Below are 13875 nucleotides of genomic sequence, written 5' to 3'. Positions count from 1 at the left end.
AGTTCATGAAGTTACAAAGCTGAAGCTGATTATCTCTGAACGACATGGTGAGCACGTGGTCTGTGCAGAAATAACCACTCGAGCCCTCTCTCCAGGACCCAAGTACTGGATTTGAGGCCAAACCAAACCTGACCTGTGAAACTGGGAGAGGGAGTGGAAATGTTAATTGCCAAAGAGAACCATGATAATTGTTAAAAGAGATGTAATTGTATTTCAGGGGCAGAAAGAAAAATTTAACGCCTGAACAGCCAAATCTTTTTGTGGCTATTTTCTTGACCTGCACCCTGCACTGTTTTGAGAGATACAAAATCATCTGCTATTTTAAAAAGTTGTCAGCATCCAAGAAAACTTCTCCACTTCAAAATCTGAAACCTCCAACAGACCCTTGAAAAATCTTATAATTATTCCCATTTCATACCTATGAGAAACTGAGGCCAACAGATTTGGGACTAAAAGAGCTAGAGAGACAGTAATATCTTTAGAAATCAGATCATCCTCTGCCCCCCGCCAACCCCCCAGCTCTCTGTGCTTTGGATAGCCTGTGGTTTGTAGGGTTTAACTATACAGTCATACCTTCTTTGGTTTGGGAGGTTTTCGAGGGGAGCTTGCAAAAACTGGTTCTTTCTTGGGAAAGGACTATGGTTTCTGGGTTCAAATGGAGTGTAAAGTCTGAACAAAATTCCACTGTGACATTCTGGTCTTAGCCAAACCATGTCCTGCATAGATCTCGAAGATTCCAGTTCACTGCAGAGAACAATCAGCCTTAGTCCACCCTGTCTGTCTGTCTGTCACACGGCAAGGCGCTTTGCTCCAGTCTCCTTCACGCGGCCTGTGCTTTTTCCCCCAGAAAGCTTTCTCAGCAAGAGAAACAACATCTCCTCCACACCCACTTTGCGGAATTTATCACATGGGTTACTTTGTGAAGCTTGGCCAAACAATGACTTTACAAAGGGAAGCAAACTAAAAGGAAGAAAGTCTGTCTGGAGTCCAAGGCCCTCCCGTGTCCCCCACAAATCGGCCAGTTCTCAGAAGCACAGCACAGCGAGGCCGCACAGGAGGGGGGTCCTACAACAGACGTGATGTTGAAAACAAGCCCCAGCTAAGAGTTAGTCCCCCTGTGCCTACTGCCCAGGACAGAGCCTTCTCCCCTGGTTCTGCCGAGTCACTGATAATCACTCCCTGCGTGGCCCCTGGCTCCCCTAGGACCAGGGTTCTTCTCTGCCTCATTTGTAGTATCTGATCACACTGATCGGCACATAATGTTTACTGAATACATAGACCACTGCGTCAGGCATCTGCAGCGTATTATTTAATGCTCTACGTACACTACTAACTTTCGGGAAGAGACACTACAATTATCTCCATTTTAAAAACGGGGAGGCTGAGACAGAAAGAAATTGACATGCCCATTAAAAATGTGAGAATCAGAAACAAGTCTGATGGGTCTGCTTAACTCCAGGGCGCAAGCTCCTGAACTTCATCCAGCAGGCATGGATGAACACACACTGGTCCCCTCTATGGACCACTTACTGAAGCAACCTGATGTTAATTTTTCCTACTCAGCCCCTAACACTTAATTCCAGCATATTCCTGCCGTCATGCCCAGGAGGCAGGGCTGGGAGCATACCTAACTTTACACACCCTAGTGTGGGAAACACTGCCTTCCCACACGGCCATTCCTTCCGCCCACGGGGTAGGAACTTTTCTGAGCCCCGACTCCTCTGCCTTTGGTTTCTTCTTTGAACGCCCTCTCGCGTCTAGATCTGCACAATCTTACAAACCCTTCAAGGCTGGAAAGAAGCATTTGCTCTCTGCCCACGCATTGGAAAACCAGACCCAAAGCAAACATCTCCGGTGTGCATGGATTCTGTGGAATGTCAGGAAAGGGCTGCCGAGCCAAAGGGTGGGCCCGCCTGCCCCCCAGTCCCTATGGGGAAAGTGGTTTGGGGGAGCGTTCCTGCTACAGCCTCCAGGAGCCCCATAGGCCAAATGCATCGCTCCTAGGCCGCCCAGCAGCTTCTGGCCCAGTGACTACTCCCGCCTCCAAACAGTTTCTTCTCTCTGCTCCTGGGTTTCCACCCACCTCGCTGGCTGCTCTACTTTCTCTTCCTGAACCTGAGATATGAGAGAGCCCCAGAGCTCAGTCCTTGCCCCTCTGCCTCTTCGCCATCTCCATTCAACCCCTTGGAGAATCCCTCCAGCTTCCCAGCTTTCGAAACCACCTCTGAGCCCACGTCTCCCAAATCTCCACCTCCAGGAACTCCAGGCTGGCTGGCATTTCCACAGGGATGTCTACTAGGCATCTCAAACTTTGCACGGTCAAACCAGAGCCGCTGATCCCCACCTGGCCCCGTGTGTGTCTCCCACTCATGCCAGAAACAACGCCACCACACACCCAAGTCCTCGAGTAGCAAGTCTAGGAATATTCAAGGATGATCTCACGTTCCTGCTGAAAACTCTCCAAAGCCTACTTATCACACAGGAAATCAGCCGCAAATTCACCTTGGCTTCAAAGCCTCACATGTCCTGGGCCCCGCCTCTGCACGGCAGGCCTTCCTTCCCACCACTTCCTCACGCGCCCGTGACGCGGCAGCCAAGCTGGTTGCCCCCCCTTTCTCAGACACACCGGGCCTGCTTCTGGGTTCTGTCTGGAGGGCTGCCCTGCTTGCTGGCAGGCAGAGTCGGCCACGGGTTTACGACGGCCCACCTCCTTCCCCTCCCGGGCACGCTCATGTCACGTCTTCCCGCCAAGGTTGGAAGCCCTGCTCAGCGGACTGTGGGAAGAGGCCTGGTCCACGACACACGCCTGCAGGGCCTCCACACTCTCTCCCCTCCCCGCCTGCTGGCTGGACACTCAGCAGAGGACACGGGCCCGCAGGACAGAGGCAGCCTCGGTGCCGGCATCACCACACGGCAGGCTGCCTGCCGATGAGGGAAACCTGTGTTGGGTCTGGAAGGAAGCAGAGATCAACAGTCACAGGTAAAGGCGCTGACCTGTGCGACTGAGTTTGTCACAGCAGCTAGTGTTACCGACGAGAACTAACCAGGGGTTCTTCCTGGCACACAGATCTCGGCTGAAACGTCATCTCCTCGGAGGGGCCTTTCTGGACTACCCCGTCTGCAGTTGCTGCCGAGGTACTCTGTATCCCAACACACTGTTTCAGTTCCCAGCATGAACGCTCGGCACTACCTGATTCTTCTAGTTTATCCAGCTTTATGTGCTTAATGCCCGTCTCTCCCCCTGACATATAGGGTCTACACCGGAGTTGGGACTTGATCGTCTCGTACACTGTTGTCACTGGAGCCAAGAACAGCGCCTGGCACGGAGCAGACCCCAGGAGTGGAATCAGCTCTACCGTGTCACGTCCCCGCAGGCCCTAATCCCCAGGGGTGGTTAATATTCTCTTTGGTCTCTCCAGAGCTGTCTTGGGTAGTGTCCTACTCACATGGGCTGTCATATGAGAAGTTTATACCAACACATAAAGAACAGATGAGGAGTTCCTTTTTCTCCTGGCCGGGAAACAGACAACTGGTTTGAGATGCTCTGGGATGATGGCAGGTGGGTCACAGGCAGCTTGCCCTTTATTTACCTCTTGGGCACTCTTCAGGTCAAACAGGACTCACACTCCTGAACACTGGTCTAACCCTCACGCCAGCACACAGGGCCTCAGGCGGGCACTGCACTCCAGCGCTCAGCACTCCTCTCCCTCCCCCTGCTCGGGGGTTCGCCCTTGCCCAGGATGGAAGTGCCCGTCCGCAAGGCCTCTCTCTTACCAGGGTGCTCCCTGAGAGAAGAGGAGCTGCTGACCTAAGTAAAACAGACACCCTGACAAGGCTATGCTTCACTGGTAGGTGGGTTCATAGAAAAGCCAGGGCTCTACGCTCTGTCTCCTTGCTTCCACTGCCTGTCTCATGTGCAGTCCGTGCAGGCGACGTGCTACCAATGCCTGGCCCACCCTCTCACCCGTGTTTCCGGCACCCGTCTGGTGAGCCGGCTTTGGGACGCTGGCGCAGGCTGCTGTCTTCTGCGGGCGGGCTGGCTGGCTGAGTGGACCTGGGGATGGCGCCACAGACCTGACCTCCTGAGATCGGAAGGAGGTTGCCCTGCATGCACGGGATCTGACCCGGCCCTCAGGAGAACCCATGATGCAGATCCCACTTTCACCGGTGAAGAAACTGAGGTGCCCACCACTACCCCACCCCCCTGTCCAACCGTAGCTCGCTGGCTGTTCTGACCCCAGCCACTGAGGTCCTCTTCTCCCAGGCACTATCTTATCTCGTGGGAACTGCCTTTGCAGACCCCTTGAGCTCTGGTTCCTCTTTCACTTCTCGCCTGGTTGTGCCAAGAGCTCTGATGGAACTCAGCCCTAGCTCTGATTGCCCTATTGCAGGGGCAATCTTTTTCACCGCTGCAGGGAGTCAGCTGTGCCACCTTCTGAGCAGACACCCGGGTCCCCGCCTGCCTGTCCCAAGCCATTCCTGACCTCTTCTTGCCTCTAGATTCTCGGCCTCATGTTTTGAGATGGGGCACAGGACTGTCTCCCTGCGCCCTGATGGAACAATGCTCAATGGGTGCTCAGTGGAAAGCACGGGAGGTTGGCTGGGCAAGAGCAGATGACTCTTCCCTTCTGTGTACCTCTGTGCCAAGGGCAACAGCACCTAAGCCAAGGCCAAGGGAGCAATTGCCTGTCTCACTCAACCAGCTGTGTTCCCAAAGGGCTCTGTACAAACGGACTCATTTACAGTCGACTGGGAGAGTTCATGGCGATGAATCACTCGACGAAATATAGAGCCCTTTGGGTAAAGAGAATCGCCACTGAATCGCTCTGTTTTTTTAAACATCTAATTTCTGAGTGCTGACCTCAGAGAAAGAGTCAACACTAAATGTTGATCAAAGAAGAAAAGTGTAATCTCTCTAAGCCCCGTCACCCAAGTGAACCAGAATTTCAGCCCAAACTGCCAACACTTATACCATCATCTCCCTGTCAGAGCACAACTGGCTGTAGCTCTTCACATCCACTTATCTTGTTCAATCCTTAGGATAGGATAAGGAGACAACCACTATCCCAATTTGACAAAGAAATGGAAACAGAGAGGTTAAGCCGTTTGCCCAAGACCAGACAACTAATTATGCACACTGAGGCCAGCAGAACAGAAACTCGTTTCCTTTCTCTTTTAAACTCTCTGGTCCTAAAACACCGAAAGAATATGCACAGTCTTATGAACGCAAGACACAAAGGACCCCAAGGAACATAGCAGGACTCCTAGCCATTCCTATTGGAGAGGGTTCCCAGGGGCCAAAGATGTCGTCTGACCATAGTGACCCCGGCAGACAGACTTACAGAGAATTGGAGTGAGAGTTCCTCAGCAGGGGAGTGGAGCCCATGGAACCGTTGTGTGGTAACTTTGGTGAGGAAGGCAGAGAAGAATCCGTCATCTCCTCAATGTCTGAATGAGAGGATGCCGACTTGGGGGACTTCTTCTTCCCGAAGGCTTGCTTGAAAGAGCTGCGTAACTGAATACACAAGACCGTCAGCCTGGCAGGAGCTGAGACCACCCCTTAGGCCTCGGCAAAACGGAGACATGCAGAGTGAACAGCAAATTACTTCTCCCACGCTTTCCCCCCAGCAATGAAAAAGGTTCCCAACAGCTCTCTCGAATCAGTGCATTAAGGGAAGAAGAGTTATCTGGTGTTGACAGCTCAGGGGACTGGACCTGTGGATAACATTCCATGCCTACTCTTGGCTCAAGACTAGATGCCAACAGCAAGACAGAGCCTGGCTCAGCAGATGGATGTCAGGAGGAGGAGGTGACACAGCAACAAAGCGGGGTGCTCAGACACGGTGACGGATGCGGATGAGGTTAGTCATATCAATGGATGGGTTAGCTTGGTATCTGATATTCACGTTGGTCTTGCTTACCTCATTGACCTGCCAGAGAAAACGCAAGCAAAAATGGGGAAGGGGAAGGAAAAAAGACAATTTTTAACAGAGAAAGCCAGTGACAGGGAAAGCTTTGGACTTTTCAGACATGACATGGCTAATAGTAAACACCATACAGAGAGGAGGTTTCCGGTAGGATCAGGAATCTTTCAAAGCATTAAGGGCATCTTCCTCTATTATGGAAGGAGAGGAAGAGCGAGTCTGGAGGCCCCTACCATCCGAGCTCTGCAAGCTTCTCTGTCTGGTTGAAATGACTGTCCCACCTTCCTATACTCCTCACTCTTTTCTGGCCTTTTATCAGTCATCTCTAAGCCTTATTATTATTATTATTATTTGGCATGTCTTCTTTTCTTAGCAAGGGTAGCTTCATTGCTGCACTAGTCCCAACATGGCTGCATAGCTCTTTGATATATATACTTAGGAGCCCCTGCTGTCCTTCTATACAAGTAATATAATAAAAGCAGAAAATTAGCTGTCTCGCTTCTTGCTCAAAAAAATGATATTTTAAAGAAATGTATTAACCATATTGGGAAAAAGGAACTGGTATATCACAGATTCCCCAAACCACGAGATGGATCTGAAAATTCTACTGAGAACATAAAGAATTTAAAGTGCGATGTCTGCTCTGAAAGCCATGATAAGCATGTATTTTTCTAGGCCAAAAAATAAAGTTTCATCTTGAAAAATGTCTTAAAAAGTAATTTCCTTTTTCTAAAGTCTTTTTTTCCTACGGAAAATGTATTCTGGGCATTTTCTTAGCCATTGTGAAATTCAGAAAATGGGCCATTCTGAAATAATGAGAATTGTCTCTCATCAAAGTTTCACCCATAGCAAACTGCATGTCCAGCTTGTGGGCGAGTCTGGATCCCATTTCTCTCCCATTTCCTACTTATGGCCATATTTCCAGAGAGTAGTCACAGAAAGAGAAGGATTTGGTATACATCAACCTAAATCCTTGCTTCAACCTCTGGTAAAATGTCAGGCAGAAGAGGAGATGATAAAGATTAGACAAAATTAAGCTTTGGGATTCTCTAAGGATGCCAATTATCCATCCTCCCCAATTGCACTGGTAACCAAGAGTTGTCTTAAAACAAACAAGTTTTATTTCCTGAATTAAAGAAAATGGATAATCATGATTTTTCATAGAAAATAATTCTCATCACTTTGATAATTAAATCAGACCATATTTATCAACAGCACATTAGAAACAGTAACATGAGTTAATTCTGTTTGTTTAAGTCATAGCAAATGAGTTGACTAAAAGCCATTAGTAACATAAGGAAAAATTTAATCAGAACAATGAGAGGATCGCACTGAACTGGCCTTTCGGCTTGCCTCCGACGCGAGTCATCAATAAGCAAAATGACTAAATCCTTGACTCCTGCATCACTAGACCTCGCCACCCATCCAAGATAACACAAAATGAGGGGGAAGTGCATGGAATGAATGAGGACGATGAAGCTACTGTGAAAACACGATGCTGTCAGCATTGACAAAGGGGCCCTGTGAGTCCTGGCCAACTTCAGATCAACCTGGGGTGTCCCTGCACTGAAGTCGGGGAGCAGCAAACATCTGTCAGAACTGACTGTCACAGCCCTGACAGCAGAACTAAAAATTGGATGGGGAGAGGGGAGTGGAATTTCCCAAGAAGAATGGGAAAAACTGTTCAAGAGGCCACTGTACGGAAGGCCAAGTAGCTCGATGGGATTATGGAAGCATGGAGAAACACTGCACTGGACACTGGTTCTATTATATTTGCTATTTTGAGGTATGACCCCCGCCTCCCCCCCCACCCAATTTAGAACCACTCACTAACTGCTAACAACTACATTATGAAGCTTTTACTTACAGCAAATGGTCAAAAATTTTTCAAAGACAAGGGTGGGTGATTTAATGCTATCATAGGCAATTATGTAAATAAATAGATAAGGACTACGGTTAACGATGGGATAACTAGTGATACATATTCCAAAAAATACTTTGGAACTAAGGAAAAAACCACTTAAGAGTAATTTTGCTCTAGTATCTGGAACTCTGTGGCCAGCATATGATGAGGAAGAAATGACACATATGAAATGAAAGATGAGGGCTTCACGTAGTCTCATGAAACAGAAAAACTACAAAGAGGTCGTTATTTCATAAATCCTAGGGTTTGGCTGAGCACCACACTGATTTCAGTAGAAACCTGTCCACAAGCCACTTCTCTGGATTGACCCCCAAAGGTCTATGTTGTGAAGTTAAGAGCTAGCCTGGGCTGTATCTGGGGCACACTGTTTCCTAGCCTGACTCTGCTAGTGCCCATGAGAGTCTTTGGATGCACACTTACCCAATTCTTTCTCTTCTTCTTCTTTGAATCACTCTCTATGTTGCTGCCCACGCTGGAGTGACTGGTGGCACTGTTGATGCTGGAGACGCTGTCAGAGGAATGCTGTCTGCGGATACGGAGGTCTGCGGACTGGGAGGTACCATTTCCTGGAGAACCAAGGCAGGACATCAGGAGCTGCTGACTTGAGCCCCTTCCTTTGCCCCAGGATTTACACCTAAGTCCACACACCCAAGGACTAGGAGGTTATTTCCCATTAGACATCACCTTCTGTTCCGCGATGCTGGTTTTAAGGTCCTTGGGTAGCTGAGTGCTACGCCCTCTTTGGTCAATTAAAGGAGGGCTCTCTCCATTTTACAAAACAGAAGTCAGGGGAGGCTTAGAGGTCCCCCCACACTCACTCTTTTGAGCTAAAATGCGTCTGTGAGTTGCGGCAATACTCATCTGTGTCGTGAGTGCCCCCTCCTTTGCTCTCCCCGCTCCTCCCGCACCAGCCTTCTTTCATGCCCTTGGACATGCCAAGCCCATGTCCTCTCACCACCTTACAGGTGCCATTCTCTCTTCCTGGGATGCTCTTCTCCCTCTGCTCTGCCTGGCCAGCTCTTGCCAATCCTTCCCACGTCACCTCTAGCCTCGCTTTTCCAGGAGGTCTGACATTTGAGATAACAGTGGTACCAGAAATAACACTGCCCAGAACGGTAGTGAGACCAAAATAAAGTTTGCAGACAGTGTTCCTCACAATCACAGAACGACCCTGGCAGCCCGGTCTTTAAGAGCACCGGTTTCAGGGGCAGACTTGGGTTCTCGTGCCATTTCTGTTTCTCACACTCTGTGGCCTCAGGATGGGACTCTCGCCTCTAAAATTCAGTATTCCCCTCAGTACAATGCGGACAGGACCAGCACTGCACTCATAAGCGTGTTGTGGAGAGAAAATGGAATAATGAAATAATGTAAACACTGAGCACGGTGCTTAGAACACAGTGAATGTTCCATAAATGTTAACTCTCACTATTACTTTTCTATCAGTTCTCTTGATGTCATTTTCTGGACGTAACTCCTCCTCATGCCCATATCTCCCCCCACCACCCAAGTAAGATACACAAGGACAAAGCAATCCTTCCAGAATATTTTCCGGGACAAATGAGAGACGAACCCATTTCAGGCAGTCCCAAGTCAATACGTAAATATCAAAGCATTAGTGACGTTAAGGCTATGAAATACTTTGACACTTTGCCAACAGAGATATATTTTCTTCTATTTTGAGATACATCAGAGAAGAGGATGAGCTGGAACAGCTGTTTTCCTAGAGGCTGGAAGTAACTGGATTAAGTGCCTTCTAGGACCTGTCCGACTGACACGGACACCCACCCTCTGGCAGGGAGGTTGCATCATATATTGTCAAGGGAGGGTTCCTAAGGGCAGGCAGGTCGCTGGTCTGAGGCTGTTTCTCTCCCTTTACCTTTGCAGTTGAGCTCTGGGGTGTTAATTACCCCATTAATGGCCGCCTGGGCAGCTGCGTTCTGTTTCTTCAGCAGCTCAATGGTTTTTCTTAACTCATTCAGTTCTGAATCCTGAGGAACAGACGAAAACAGTGGTCATCCCCAAATCATTTTGTACCGAGTTCAGCTGAAGTACAGCTTAGCATCGTCAGCTTAGAGGAGGGTAGAGAATGAAGGAGTTGCAGGAAACCTTTGTCTCAAACATCAGGTTGAATCAGTTTTCAATAGGCACATGTGAGTACATCAACGCAGAAAGAATAGGACTAAGATCTGTTGCCGATGCAGTTAACTGCCACTCCATCTAGGTCACATTTTCACTCAGCAGACCTATTCTTTCAGATTCAATTCCAACAGTCCAACAAGCACACTAAAATCTATACAACTCTCTGGAATAAAAGAGGATAATGTTTTTAGGTTTGTTGTTAACTCCAAGCAGGGAGGGAAGAAACATTCTTTCTGCTTTACCTTCTGCTCAGCCGTCATGGTTAAGCTCTGGAGCCTGATTGTCATGTTTCCAAGACTCTGTTCAAAGGCTGCCACGAGGTGAGCCTGGATGGGAAAGACACATTTCCCTTCAGTTACATTATCTTGCAAGGTAGGAGTGCCTAAAGGGTGCCAGGTCTTAAAGACGGAAATCCAAATGGAGCCACGTGGGTTAGCCCCTGTTGACTTCTTCAGCCTCTTGAGCCCTACTCCTCACCACTCTCTGGGAGATCCAGTTACTCTAGACTTTCACGTCCTTCACGCCCCGTGCTTCTTCCCACCTTAGGGCTTTTCTGCATGCTTTCCCCGCTGCCTGGAATGCTCTTCTCCCAACTGCCTCCCTAAGTGATTTTTACCCATCCTTCTCAACAGACCTCAGCGCATGCCTTCAAGACACCCCCAGATCGGGTTGGTTCCCTCCTATTCACTCCCACAAGCACACTGGACTGCTGCTGATGTACGCATGGTGATATCACAGTCAAAAACACACACATTCTTGTGATTGCTGATTTACGCCGGTCTCCACTACACTGCAGGATGACCTTTTGTTCCGCAAGCACCAAGCTCACAGTAGAGCCTCACGTTGAGTGTGTTTGTAGGATAAATGAACAAAGTGGTTGGCAGATGTTGCTTGTTATAATCCTGGTTAATAAAAAGCCACCGAAAGGCCCATCTGCTACCTCCTTAGAGAACCTGCCCACTGTTTTCCCTGGAGTTATGACTTTCCCTGGGGCTCCCCTGCACTTTTGTATCCCTGTTAGAAGACAGCATCAGACACACCATTATTTTACGTTTTACAAAGACAGTTTTAAAAATGCCGCCAATTATAGCTGAAATATGCATCCAATTTTCAGAGATGCAAAAAACATGAAAAAAATATATATCATAGAATTGAGAAATGTGATGCTTCCCTGTCTGCCCCTTTCTCTGAAACCCTCTTCAAGGGCAAGATGCAACTCTGTGTCCCAACACTAAGCCTTTTTCCTTCTTCCACAGAGCAGTAGGTGAAATATTAGTTAGTTCACCTAGGATCCTGATAATATTGTTAAAATCAAGGATAAAGAATGGACAACTCATCTAATCCTACTGGCCTCAGTTTCTTCATCTATAAAATGCAAGCAATATCTATGTTCCTCCCAGGGTGATTGTGAGCACTGAATGAAACAATATAGTTGAAAATGACCTATAAACTGTTAAGGAATTGCAAAACACAGGAATGACTAGAGACTGCAGGGAAAGGAAGGGGTTTGGGACTGAGAAAAGTGACAAAAGATACTATGAGAACACAGGTGTGGAGACATCAAGAAAGGGTTCTAGGAGCGGGGTGGGTAGATACACAGAAGGTCACAGGAGGAATCAGAAGGACCAGCAAGATACTTGAGTCTTGGGAGAAGTGAGATCTGATAATTCTGGAAACTTCTAGAGGAAAAGGTGACTGACGCACAGAGTGAAGAAGACAAGGGTGTGAGAGGAGCTGTCACCCTGTGCTGTGAGGAGGGTCAGGGTCAGTGGACATTACAGTTTGAGGAGGAGAGACTTGACAGGTGAGTGAGAGGCCTCGGTTACTGGACTTCATCAAACAGGGAGACGGAGGATAAGACATCTCTAGGATCAACTGCTGAGTCTCTTTTCCATTGGCCGTAGGAACTGGCAGGGAGCAAGGGCACTTGAGACAGAAATGTTAAGTGGACTGGCCAGCTTCTTTCTGATTGCACGCTCTCTCTTTATTAAAAATTGAGAAAATGCCTTCGCATTTTAAAATAAAGAGATATGCTTTAGTTTGCCCGGGACAATGTGGCAGAACAAAAGCCAACCAATTCAAGACATTCACAAAGTGAATGAAGCCAGGACATGGATGTGAAAAAGAATGACTGCTACCCTTGCATTTCAAAGGAATGACAAGGTCAAATTTAAATGACCGAATTTCCATTTATTTCAATTCTTCGTTTGATTGCCCCAAGATTCTATTTGTGGGCATTCAAAATTTCTCTTCAGTTAAAAACAAAAGCAAAAACCTGACCCCATGAAGACTGCTATCAAGAGAGTGTTTTTGCAACTCAAGAAGGAACCACATTCGCTCTGAAGAACCAGAGGATCGCATTTTGCTGGCGAGCAAAAGGACTGACTTTGTGTCATGATCTCGATTATGAAAATATGGGCCAGGAGGCTGGTTTAGAGCCACACAACAGCCTTCTCAGCAAGCAGCATTCTCGTATTCCCAGGAAAACAAACACAAGTGGTATAAAAACACTCAGAGAAGGTGGCTTTGAGTAGTTTGTCCTAGAAAAACAAACACAGCTTGGCCTGCGAGAAAGATGGCAGACAGTAAAACACGTTAGCACTGCTGGCGGTGTGTGGCAAGACTAAATATTTACTTTAAAACAATACTGGGGCTTCCCTGGTGGCGCAGTGGTTAATAATCCGCCTGCCAACGCAGGGGACACAGGTTCGAGCCCTGGTCCGGGAAGATCCCACATGCTGCGGAGCAACTAAGCCCGTGCGCCACAACTACTGAGCCCGCGTGCCACAACTACTGAAGCCCATGCACCTAGAGCCCGTGCTCTGCAACAAGAGAAGCCACGGCAATGAGAAGCCTGCGCACCACAACGAAGAGTAGCCCCCGCTCACCGCAACTAGAAAAAGCCTGTGCGCAGCAACGAAGGCCCAACGCAGCCAAAAATAAATTAATTAATTTAAAAAAAGAAAAGAAAAAAGAAAACAATACTGGATTCAATGGCTTTTGTGAAGAGCAAAACGTACTTCTGAAATAATAATAATACGTGAGAGATCTCACTCTTCTTGATCAGAGAGGATAGTTCCAAATGGCCCAATGTAAGGTCCCTTGGGGAAGCATGAGGTCACTGGAGGAATTAATCCAAGTTCACTGATAAGTAAATTACTTACTATTTTTTCATTAGTAAGGGGCAGCCATTGGCAGCTGTAATTCTTAACTAGGGGAGTAGCTCCAAATCACTTGTCAAACCTCACATGTTTCGAGGAGACCCCTGGCTCACCGGGTCTGGGGTAGGTGCTGGATTCGAATGCATGCATCTGGTTACTGAGATGAAGACTACCCACAGAAGAATACCTCTGCCGTCTTAATTAGGCTCTAAGCCTCAAATTTCAGATCTAACATCAATTTCTGATCTTCTTTGGATAGAGTTACCGACGGAGGAAGAAGTCAAGGAAATAAAGGATTATAAAACACACAGTAGCCTAGTATATTAGGGTTTTGAAAAAAACCCCAAAGATTTCCAGAAATGTAAGAGAGCTCGGGAGAATGAATAGTTATGGGTAGTTAGCAATTATTGAGCCTATAATCAAGGTCAAGCACTGTGCTAGGCACTTCATGCGCAGACTTTAAAGTGAAATGGAAAGTTTCCTTGAGTAGACTCAGGCTCAAGCCAGGAATTATGTGGGCAAAAGCTGCAGATAAATATCAATTACCTTCCTGGTCCAAAGAAGACAAGCTTTTGAAGTTGCTTTTCATTTTAACAGCATGCTGGGAGTCACGCAGGTGGCTTTCTGACAGGCTCACACACACGGATATGTGATCTCAAGTTGGGTTGTGTGCTCCCAAGCAGGAAGCCCTGCCTCTGAGGCATCTCAGCACCTTCCAAAACCTCAG

General features: G+C 47.8%; 1 protein-coding gene across 7 annotated transcripts in view; it reads right to left on the bottom strand.

Moving 5' to 3' along the window:
• Positions 1-13875, bottom strand: part of NAV2 (neuron navigator 2) — a 746877-nt gene that overhangs the window by 29392 nt on the left and 703610 nt on the right. For all 7 annotated transcript variants that reach the window (XR_011075520.1, XM_068556818.1, XM_068556813.1 and 4 more), the window contains 4 exons: positions 10230-10313; positions 9725-9836; positions 8269-8414; positions 5343-5515 (listed from right to left, as the gene is read on the bottom strand). Coding sequence is in view for 6 of the 7 variants with exons in the window: in XM_068556818.1 (XP_068412919.1) it covers positions 5343-5515; positions 8269-8414; positions 9725-9836; positions 10230-10313 (515 nt within the window). In the remaining variant the exon portion in view is untranslated. The remainder of the gene's footprint in view (positions 1-5342; positions 5516-8268; positions 8415-9724; positions 9837-10229; positions 10314-13875) is intronic.

The sequence above is a fragment of the Eschrichtius robustus genome, chromosome 11 (assembly GCF_028021215.1).
Source record: "Eschrichtius robustus isolate mEscRob2 chromosome 11, mEscRob2.pri, whole genome shotgun sequence".
Classification (NCBI taxonomy): Eukaryota; Metazoa; Chordata; class Mammalia; order Artiodactyla; family Eschrichtiidae; genus Eschrichtius; species Eschrichtius robustus.
This window is presented reverse-complemented; position numbering and strand designations above follow the sequence as displayed.